Source organism: Asparagus officinalis, chromosome 6 (assembly GCF_001876935.1).
Source record: "Asparagus officinalis chromosome 6, Aspof.V1, whole genome shotgun sequence".
Lineage (NCBI taxonomy): Eukaryota > Viridiplantae > Streptophyta > Magnoliopsida > Asparagales > Asparagaceae > Asparagus > Asparagus officinalis.
Window position 1 is genome coordinate 13,394,131 of NC_033799.1, and position 11,553 is coordinate 13,405,683.

Here is an 11,553-nt window from a genome sequence, read left to right on the forward strand (position 1 = left end):
ACTTAGGCTATTTAGAGGAGTAGATCGTTTTGGAAGTTCGGGTAGGGCTTCGTTTGGTGATAAATGTGAGATCTTTTTTGGTAAAGACTCTATCTTTTTCAATTTGGATCTATTCTTTATTTGTTTCGTATTTGTTTTGGTGCTTTGAGAAAGATGACCGAGAAAGAAGGAGTTGTAGAGGGTACTTTCGGCGTGAAGACTGTCTAAACTTTGAATATCCACTCGATGAAGATTGACGTGGAGAAATTTAATAGCACAAACAATTTTGGACTTTGGCGATGCGAAGTCTTGGATGCGCTCAATGCGCAAAATTTGGAAGATACGTTGGAGTTGGACGGGAAACCGGGCGGCATTGATGAGAAGGTTTGGAAAAAGATGAATCGAACGGCGTGTGGTGTGATTAGATCTTGTTTGACACAAGATTTAAAATATGATGTGATCAATGAGACTTCGACTAAAAAGATTTAGGAGATCCTAGAGAGCAAGTATTTGACCAAGAGTATAGAGAACCACTTACATTTGAAGAGGAAGCTTTATCACTTCCAATTAAAAAAGGGGACCTCTATTGGTGATCACATGAACCACTACACGAAGCTTCTCACGTAGGCTTTATCGACAGGTGGAGAGTGTTGATCAGGTCATTTGGATATCACAGCAGGTGGAGGGTGATGCTGTAGGCGTCAAAAAATGCTAATAGATATCCCAAACATAGAGAAAATCACTCAAATGGATCTCATATTGAAAATCAAGTCAAATAGAACGTGTGCTGATGTGGAAAAGCAGTTAAACCACGAAAAAGGTGGTTAAAGGTCGTGGGAGAACTGTTTCAAACACGTATGAACGTGGGTGTAACTGCCCCTTTAGCCGCGGCAGTGTCGACTGCCGCACCCTTTGGCCGCGACATTGTCGACTGTCGCGCCCTTTAGCCGCGACAGCATCAGCTGCCGCGCCTAAAGAGACAGTTATTGACCGGCTATTTCTTCAGTTATCGTCTAAGGAGGCTATAAATACCCCCCTATGGCCATCATTGACGGGGGCTGAGCATTTTCCAGAGAGATTAGAGCAGAGAGCCTTGAGTTTTGGTGAATTAGAGCAAGAGAGAGAGTCTTTCTTCTTCACAAACATCCTCAAGAAGCTTTTGGCGATTCCTAGAGATCTAAGCTCTGACTTGATCTTTGGAAGAGTGAACATCTTACATCGATAAGATATTCGCTTCAAATTCTTACTTCGATAAACGAAGGAAGAATCATTAAACCCCTCACGGTTCAATCAGAATCTGTGATTTGGTGGTCCACGGGCTAACGCACCCCCGGCACAGGCAAAGATCCCACGCAAGCAGTGATCCAAACAACGATCCTGCGTTTGTTTCCCAAGAGTTGTAATTTTTATTTTGTTGTGTAAAAGAAGTCTTATAAAAAGGCTATTTCTTTTGAATTTGTTGTAATCGACCGAAGATATAATGAATTCCATGACAAAACCAACTTTTGACGAAAACAAGCTGGCGACCACAGTGGGAGCCTACGGTCTCGCTGCCGAGACCGTTGTGTCGCAGCCGATCAAGATTCCAGTTGAATCCATGGTCGAATACGAATTCGACCAAACCAAATTTGAGGAATATCTCTCATCATCCTCTTCAAGATCTTCTTTGTCTCGCAAATACAAGAGGATCTCACAATTGAAGAAGACTTACATGCCAAAGAAGGCACAAAATGAAGACTCTAGCTTGATTGTTGCTGAGAATTTCATTCGCAACATCTCTGCTCACAATGGCTCTTATCTAGTTAAAGAGTCATCAAATCAAAGTCCGCCGGCATTGACGAAAAGAGCTCGTCAGAGACAATGTCAACGCCGCGCTCGCCAAATGGCTAAGGCCTTGGAACAAACCGACGGGGTTCGTTATCACGCGGACCTAGAGTCGAGGAGATATCGAGTGATTCAGTTGTCTCAACAACCAATCACTCGTATCTCTGCTAAAATAACGACAGATGAATGGAATTTTGTCAAAAGGGTTCGCTCGACCCTCGAAGAACGTATACAAAAACATCGTGCAAACGCTGCTCATGCTCATGCTCTCTCACAACAAAGACGAGAAAGGAGGAAGGAAGCGGTGACCAAAGAACCACCGAAACTCCACCAAGTTTGGATTCCGAAGTCTGAAGTTATGCAAAATCAGCATTCGGAGCTCGTTAAGACTCCATACCCGCAAGGGGGTGGTTTTAAACGTGCGACTCCCGACATAACCTTGGATCGTTCAAAGACAAAAATAAATTGTCCTGAGAATGCCAACAAGGTTTTATACCCCCAGAAGAAGACGTATTCACCAAATGATATCGTCATACCTAGGAGGTCATGCCAACAGACGATACGATTTTTTGACAATCATACCGATGAATCGTATTATCAAGTTGGGGTTGTGAATAATCTTCGAAAAAGAGTTATTCAAGAAATAAACTCTCATTATTCCTGTACGCGACTCGTTAAAGCAGCATTATCAGAATGTGACTGTTTCAAACGAGAAGCCATCCTACGCAGAGTCTATGTATCGTCGAAGCCTAAGCTGAGACATTTCCGCAAAAGAAAATCAGCTGCCCAAGATGATGAATTCCCTGAAGTCACCATCAACGTGGCTGATAAAAGAAAGTCTAAGCGGCATTCAAGTGACTCAAATCCCGACTTTTCCCCGAGAGGAAAAGTCAATCCAAGAATTGCTCAAAGGATGTATTACAAGAGAATGCAAGAGGGAATGTCCTCGGAGGATGAATTCTCAGACACTTGTTCAGCCATTGCTTCTGATGATACAATGTCAAGCACGGGACAAACCAAAGAAGTGTTCACAATCACTTTTGATCAATTTGCTCAAATGCTTCAAGAAGCTCTAGCGAAGCAACATGAAGAAATCAGAGCTGAGATGAAGACAGAGATGAAGTTAGCTATTCAACAAATGAGAGAGTTGCTAACTCAACAACCTCAACCTCCTGAGTCTAGTCAGCGAGCTGAATCCAGCCGCCACACTCAGAATGGTGTAGATGACAGTGATCCAGAAGTGGATGAAGTCATTATGGCTGATACACCTTCCAATGACAATAACGTTGGGGGTGGTTTAATAGATCCTCCCAATAACAACATTGGGGGTGGTTCAATTGCACCGCTTAGTAATACTGAGGGTGGCCCAATTATCTCTACTCGACATCATTCAGAAAGAGATGAAGACGATGACGGGAAAATAAAAGAGCTTGAAAACAAAGTCAACGCTTTGATGATGGCCCAAGAAGTGAAGAGGATAGGTATTCCGTGTCCCTATCCAAGAGAATGGGATTCAATACCATACCCGGCCAAATTCAATCTGATTAACTTCACACCGTTTGAGGGGAAGAGTTCGCCAATTCAGCACTTGATTTATTTCAAGTCTCATTTGGGCATGATATCTGGAAACGAGGCTTTAATGGTCCGGTCATTCGTTGGCATCCTTCGTGGGCCCGGCTTCGATTGGTACCGACGGCTCAAGCCAGGGAGCATCAATTGCTGGGATAACATGGAAAGTTTATTCCGCAGCAATTTCTTCGATGATGACACCGAAGTGTCAATCGGAACCCTTTTGGATGAGAAGCAAAAAGACGGAGAGTCAGTCGACGATTTTGTCAAGCGCTTCCGTGACAAAGCAATGAATTACAGAGATCCTATTACAGAGGAGTTCATCCTGCAAACATGCCATAATAACCTCTCCATCGATGTCCTGGAAACTCTGGGGGTCGTGCCATCCACAACTTGGAAGGAGTTAAAATCTCGGGGTGAACAAGCTGAGCACTTTCTTAAAAGAAAGAAAGCTGAGAGAGGCCAACCAATAACATCTGCAATCGTTGAGAATGCGACTCTCGATCCGAGGTTTCAAAAGGAATATTCTTTCGAAGATGATGAAGCTCCAGCCATATTGGAATACCTCCTCGCCAATGACAAAATCGAGCTACCACCTATTAAAGATCAGGATGGAGCTAAGAGGATTACGGATCCAAACTACTGTGCGTACCACAGAAGGGTTCTTCATCCCACCGAGATTTGCTTTGGACTCAAAAACAAGATCCAAGCCCTAATTGACTCCGGCGTCATAACGACGAAAGAAGTCGAGTAAAGACGACCATACAACTCCAGTGGGTGCACGAGTATAAACTGTTTCCCCACACTCCAAAGAGCATATGAGTATAAACTGCTTCTCGATTATCCAACTGAGTACAATGTTAAACCCGGTTTCTTTCTTTCACGGGAAGTTCCTGGAGAGCGCTATGCATAGTACTCTTAAGGATAACCCGATCATACAGCTGAATATAATGATAAACCCAGTTTCATAAGAAAAGCTGGGGGTGGATGGTTCATGTAACGGGAAGTTCTCGGAAGAATACTATATGTAATTTTTTTAGGGATAACCCGATCATTACGAACAAAGTGATAAACACTACATCACCACAATGATTTTCGAATACTCTTTTGCTGAGATGAGATTCAATCACTTTTTTAGATCAATCTTCCCTCACAAAACTCCCATTTGGTCAAACCTTTAAACAGTTAGGACCAAAGCCAAAATCCCCTCTCGATTCCTTCCATGAACGAGAGGTCCACAAGTTGAACGATCAAACCTTTAAACAGTTAGGATTGTCTCAAAACTCTCACTCGGTCAAACCTTTAAACAGTTAGGACCAGAGCCAAAAATCCCCTCTCGATTCCTTCAATGAACGAGAGATCCACAAATTGAACGATCAAACCTTTAAACAGTTAGGATCGTCTCAAAACTCCCACTCGGTCAAACCTTTAAACAGTTAGGACCAGAGCCAAAAATCCCCTCTCGATTCCTTCAATGAACGAGAGATCCACAAATTGAACGATCAAACCTTTAAACAGTTAGGATAGTCTCAAAACTCCCACTCGGTCAAACCTTTAAACAGTTAGGACCAGAGCCAAAAATCCCCTCTCGATTCCTTCAATGAACGAGAGATCCACAAATTGAACGATCAACCCTTTAAACAGTTAGGATCGTCTCAAATTCCCATTTTTGGTCAAACCTTTAAACAGTTAGGACCAAAGCCAAAATCTCCTCTTGATTCGTTCCATGAACGAGAGGTCCACAAATTGAACGATCAAACCTTTAAACAGTTAGGGTCGTCTCAAATTCCCCTCTTGGTCAAACCTTTAAACAGTTAGGACCAAAGCCAAAATCTCCTCTCGATCCGTTCCATGAACGAGAGGTCCACAAATTGAACGATCAAACCTTTAAACAGTTAGGATCATCTCAAATTCCCATTTTGGTCAAACCTTTAAACAGTTAGGACCAAAGCCAAAACCTCCTCTCGATTCGTTCCATGAACGAGAGGTCCACAAATTGAACGATCAAACCTTTAAACAGTTAGGATCGTCTCAAATTCCCATCTTGGTCAAACCTTTAAACAGTTAGGACCAAAGCCAAAATCCCCTCTCGATTCCTTCCATGAACAAGAGGTCCACCTTTGATTTGCGCAATCAAACCTATAAAAGTTAGGATTGCTTCTAATCTTATTCAGATTCTCTGAATAGAAATCCCACTTCAAATTTCCTTTGTACCAGGAGATAGGATATAAAATTCTTCCTCTCCGATTCTGGGTTCATCTCTACCAACAAACAAGAGACCAGGAGATAGAATATAAAATTCTTCCTCTCCATCATCGGGTTCATCTCTACCAACAAACAAGAGACCAGGAGATAGAATATAAAATTCTTCCTCTCCATCATCGGGTTCATCTCTACCAACAAACAAGAGACCAGGAGATAGAATATAAAATTCTTCCTCTCCATCATCGGGTTCATCTCTACCAACAAACAAGAGACCAGGAGATAGAATATAAAATTCTTCCTCTCCATCATCGCTATTCTACAAAGCACTGAATAGACTGAGAGACAAAGAGATCAAGTGTTGAAGCCATCTACAGGTTCTTCTATACGATCTACCCAACCAAGCATGGAAAGGATCATAAGTAAGACCTATCTTATCCAAAGCATCCCCAGACTCTTCTATAAAAGAATGCGTCTAGAATACTTTGGAGGGGGTATCTGTAGGCGTCAAAAAATGCTAATAGATATCCCAAACATAGAGAAAATCACTCAAATGGATCTCATATTGAAAATCAAAGCAGAAATGAACTGTCTCGCCAGCGAGACAGGCTTTGCTGTCGCGCCAGCGAGACAGGCTTTGCTGTCGCGCCAGCGAGACAGGCTTTGCTGTCTCGCCAGCGAGACAGGCTTTGCTGTCTCGCCAGCGAGACAGTATTTGCTGTCTCGCCAGCGAGACAGGCTTTGCTGTCTCGCCAGCGAGACAGGCTTTGCTGTCTCGCCAGCGAGACAGGCTTTGTGTCTCGCGGGTCGAGACAGCAAACACTGTCTCGCCCAGCGAGACAGTAAACACTGTCTCGCCATACTAATGTCGTCATTTGTTGAGTTTTTTCAGTTGCAGACCCTTGAGGCTATAAATACCCCCCTAGGGTCACTTCTGACGAGAATCGAGCATTTTTACGAGCATTCCAGAGCAATCCAGAGCAGAGAGAGAGCAGAGTTCTTGAGCTTTTGGCAACTCCTTGATATTCAGGCTTTGACTTGATTTCAAGAAGAACGACTATCTTACCTTGATAAGATATCGTTTCAAGTTCTCACTTCGATAAACGAAGTCAGAATCATAAACCCCTCACGATTCGATCAGAATCTGTGATTTGGTGGTCCACGGGCTAACGCACCCCCGGCACAGGCAAAGATCCCACGCAAGCAGTGATCCAAATAACGATTCTGCGTTTGTTTCCCAAGAGTTGTAATTTTCATTTTGTTGTGTAAAAGGAGTCTTATAAAAAGGCTATCTCTTTTTTTGAATTTATTGTAATCGACCGAAGATATAATGAATTCCATGACAAAACTAACTTTTGACGAAAACAGATGCTACTTCACGTTGGGTGGATATTACTCTATATACTCCAGATCATACTGCATCGTTGGGGATTCTAGCTGAGGTGACACAGGTTGGGAATTATTTGGATTTGGATGCAGATGATGGATTAGTTTTGGATTCGGTTGTAGCTGGTGGACATGATTTGGATATAACCATTGGTTCACCTTAGTTGGAGGTGTTTAATTTGTTTCAGTTTGGGGCCATTGGGAGCGCTATCAGTTGTAGATTCATTGGTGATATTAGTGAAGAGTTGCAGACTTTTCTATTTATTTAAGGGTCTTTGGAGACCGTTTGGGTGAACTGCGTGAATGCTTGATTCCTTAGGCAAGAGGATACATAAGCAGTCTTTATGATGCAGCCGATTTGATGAGTATATACCGATGTTTGGAGAGTGTTCGCATTCTTATTTGGGTCTCGACTTGTTGTGGATTGAGTCTGTTGTCGTGAATCGTTTCACTTCATACTAGACGCAACAAGTGAGGAATTTGGTTTGGTTAGTGTCAGCTCAGTTTTGAGAAAACTTCGCCGATGCGGAGATTTGTGAAGAAATCAGAGATTTGGTCCAGATTGTGTAGATTCTGTGTCATAAGTCGATTCATGCACAGACATAAGTCGACTTATGGTAAGTCGATGGTAAGTCGACTTACGTTCTGTTCCGGAATTGTTGGTTTTGGCTCTGTCAAGTCGATTTGTGAAGCCTGTTAAGTCGACTTGTGGTAAGTCGACTTACGATTTGTTCTTTAGTTGTTGTTTTTCTCTTTACCAAGTCGACTTATACACCCTATTAAGTCGACTTATAGTGGGTTTTCTGCACAGTTAGAATTCCTATTTGGATTCTATTTGGGTTTCTGTTTTGGTATAAATAGGAACACGATTTTGAGGGTTTGTAAGGTTTGAATTAGGGATATTTGGAGCACAGGAAAGATGTATTTTCTGAGCTATTTGATTAGGGTTTATTTGGATAGATTAAGAGCTTTGTTGGTGAGATTAGTTTGTTCATTCGAGTGATTTGTAATCTCAATTTGTACTCTTCTTCTCTATTAATGAAAACCCCATCCCCTTCTTACCCCGTGGACATAGGAAACTTGCCGAACCACGTTAAAATTGGTTTGTTTGTGTTTGTGGCATTGATTTGGTTGATTTGGCCTTTATCTCGATGTTTGGTATTTGGTTTCTCGAAGCACGTTTGGTTGTTTGGCTTCTGCACAGTGCACAACACCTCCTCCTCCTCCTCCTTCGATATGATCCCCGAGCCCGCAACCTCTATGTTCAAATGGACTACCTCCTTCAAGACCCCGATTTTGATCGGATGGGCTCAAGTGAATCTGCATAATCTGACACTTATTTGAACAATGTTGCATAAATCAGGATAAACGTAGGGTAAAATTCAGAGATTGAACAAACTTCGAGGGCGTCCTGCCACTGTTTCCTCTGAATCTTATCAGCTAAGGTTTCAATAACAGTAAGGACCCAAGCTTTGGCCTCCGCTCGATCCTCAATCTTCTTCTTAACATTTTTGATCGCCCCCCTTCTCGAGGGAAGAGCCCCCTCGGTGACCCCTGGGAACTCTCCCTCCTTCCAGTGCTTCTTCCTCGGCGTTGCCGACGGTAGCTGCGGCGGCGGCGGCGAAGATCGTTTCGGAGTGAGTGTTCGAGATCTGGATGTAGAAGAAGAAGAACTTGATTCAATTCACATGTTGTTGGTTTTGAGTCCATAGCAATCAGTGGACTCAAACATTTGGTGGGTCGAGTGATATAATAACTTGAATAAATTGATTCAATTCACATGTTGTTGGTTGAGGCTTGAGTCTATAACAATACTTGAGTTGACATGAACTAAAGGGAAATAAAGTTCGTTAAGAAGGTCACCTTGATTGATTTGTTCAACATTACATCATATTAGAATCTCTACAGATTACGTCAATAAGAGTTCTGTACAAGTCACTTGTGAGTTTAGAGCTTTGGGGTAAACCATTGTATTTTCTCATTTATCCTTTTTTTGTTTGAGAGTATTGTGTGGTGTTTGACTTAGGTGGTTATTTGGCCATCTCTTTCATTTAATTCAGGCCATTAGACTTTTCCTTTGGGTTTAGAAGTCAAGGGCAATAATTGAAAGAGGGACCCAAAAAATTTAACAAACAGACTGAAACAGTCTTAAGCGTTCAGCATCTCTATAACAAGAAGCAAACCTCAATCTCGATCCCTCTTCAACAAAAAGAAGAATAAAAAAAAAGAGACCAACCATGCATAGTGTTTCCTTCAATTTAGATTCAGACCAAGCCCGACTCCATGAACTCGGCTACAAACAGGAGCTCAAGCGCCAACTCTCGTAATCCCTCTCTAATTCTCTATTTTCTTGTACATTTGCTTTAAATTATCCAGTAAATCAAGAACTACTTTCTTGATACACCAACTATCTGGTAAACAAAAACTATTTGAAAGTTTTCGAAATTATCTTTGACTTATGAATTCTTCCCTTTTCATATTTATTTATTTGTTAAAAGATAATTCATCAATACATCTCCGTTACAGTATGGTTAGTACGTAAGAAACTGTCTATCGTTGAATGAGTGTAGAACATGACATAACTCGTTTCAGCAGTTTTCTTCTCTTGAGATACCAATTAACTATCGATTAGATATGAACTATTAATAGTACTAAACCTTTCCTTTTTTCCAGTGTGGTGTCAAGCTTTGCCTTCTCGTTCTCATTCATATCGGTTCTGGCGGGGATTACTGTGACATACAACACCGGACTCAGGTATGGGGGGCCCCTGTCGATGGTCATCGGGTGGATCGTGGTGTCGATCTTCAATGGGTTTATCGCGCTTTCGATGGCCGAGATTTGCTCGGCGTTCCCGATTTCTGGTGGGCTGTACTACTGGAGTGCTAAGCTAGCAGGGAAGGAGTTTGGTCCCTTTGCTGCTTGGATCACTGGATGGTATGTACTCAGGAAAGGCTTCATGTTTCTTGTTGACTTTCATTTTGAAGCAACCTGATGCAAACAGACTCTGAGGACAAAATATTCGGAGCAATCAAATGGTTCAAACATTTTGACCAAGATACCCCTAATGGAAAAAAAACACCCTTTCATGTCCTTTTTTTTAATAATTTAAAGGTAATTTTCACGAAAACCCCGTACGTTAGAGTTAGGGATTTAATTAATTCGATTATTGATTAATTTGATTTAATTTAATGGTTAGATTGTTAATTTGAAAAAGGTATTCTGGTTTTTTAAGGGTTCATCTACTACTGTTAACGGAGTTTAATTTTAAAAAATGGTAAATACTTGGGGCTTTTTGAGAAACCCTAAACTTAAGGGGGGTTAAGTGAAAATTTTAAAGTTTAGTGGAGTTATATCAAAACCGTTCAATTGTAAAGGGGTCTTGTGACGTTTTTAAACTTAGGGGTTAGCTCAGAAATAGACAAACTTAAAGGGGGTTATGTGAAATTTACCCCCGATAACTATCTAAGGGGTCTCTTGTGCTCACAAGCTAAGCCGGTTGGCTTAGATTGTCAAGAGCCACCTAGTCCAAAAGCCCAATTTTTTAGTTTGTTCTATACTAATTAATATATATCTGAATTCACATTAATTTATGTATCTATTAAAAAAAATCTTTGTACCAAACTTTGTGACTTCTTCCATGTTACTTTGTTTTTTTACAGGTTCAATGTAGTTGGCCAGGTAAACTCAAAATCGCCTTATCATCTTCATCATGGAGATCCAGTCTTACATTAAAAATTACAAATCCTTCAAAATTTGTGTCAGTGGGCAGGCACTGCTAGTGGAGAATTTGCATTTGCTCAGATACTTCAGGTCATCATTCTGCTCAGCACAGGAGGAGCCAATGGAGGAGGATACTTCGCATCAAAATATGTTGTAATTTGTTTCCATGGAGGTGTACTGCTAATTCATGGCATTATCAATTGCCTTCCCATCTCATGGTTATCGGTATTTGGCCGAATTGGTGCTATTTGGAATGCTATAGGTGAATATGTTCTCCTTTTTATGCAGTAAACATCAAAACTGTACTAATTCACATCTCTTCAATTATTCTTCTCAGGAATTTTTTAGGTGAACGTGGCTATTGTTAGTTCCATATCTACTGACTTCTATACCTGGAAATTTATGCATCTCTAAAATGATGGTTGTATCAGGTATTTTTCTGCTCATGATATTGATTCCTGCGGTAGCTACAGAAAAGGCTAGTGCCAAATTTGTGTTTACACACTTCAATACTGACAATGGTGCTGGAATCCACAGCAAGATTTACATTTTTGTTCTGGGACTCTTGATGAGCCAGTACTCGTTCGCTGGCTACGATGCAGCAGCTCACCTGGTAAGAGGGCTTGTCAATATGCTTACATACGAAATACATAATGTATGCATATTGCCTATGCATGCCTGTTTTACACGCACATACATATTTATATGTTTTAACCATGTATAATATTGTGTACGCTTATATGTAAGCTTTTATAATATTATTTAGATGTTAATTGCGGATAGACCCTCTAGAGGTCTATTGTTGCAGATAGACCCCCTGAGTGATTTTTTGACTATTTTACCCTCAGAAAAAGAGAAAAATGCTCCACTTTT

The 11,553-nt window shown here is 41.3% G+C and overlaps 1 protein-coding gene across 1 annotated transcript in view; it reads left to right on the forward strand.

Moving 5' to 3' along the window:
• The window catches only part of LOC109844150 (amino-acid permease BAT1 homolog), an 8,270-nt gene continuing 5,880 nt past the window's right edge, over nt 9,164–11,553 (forward strand). Inside the window, exons 1-5 of the mRNA XM_020413112.1 lie at nt 9,164–9,283; nt 9,634–9,894; nt 10,620–10,638; nt 10,723–10,942; nt 11,112–11,293. Of these exons, the coding sequence (XP_020268701.1) occupies nt 9,198–9,283; nt 9,634–9,894; nt 10,620–10,638; nt 10,723–10,942; nt 11,112–11,293 (768 nt within the window). The 5' untranslated portion in view covers nt 9,164–9,197. The remainder of the gene's footprint in view (nt 9,284–9,633; nt 9,895–10,619; nt 10,639–10,722; nt 10,943–11,111; nt 11,294–11,553) is intronic.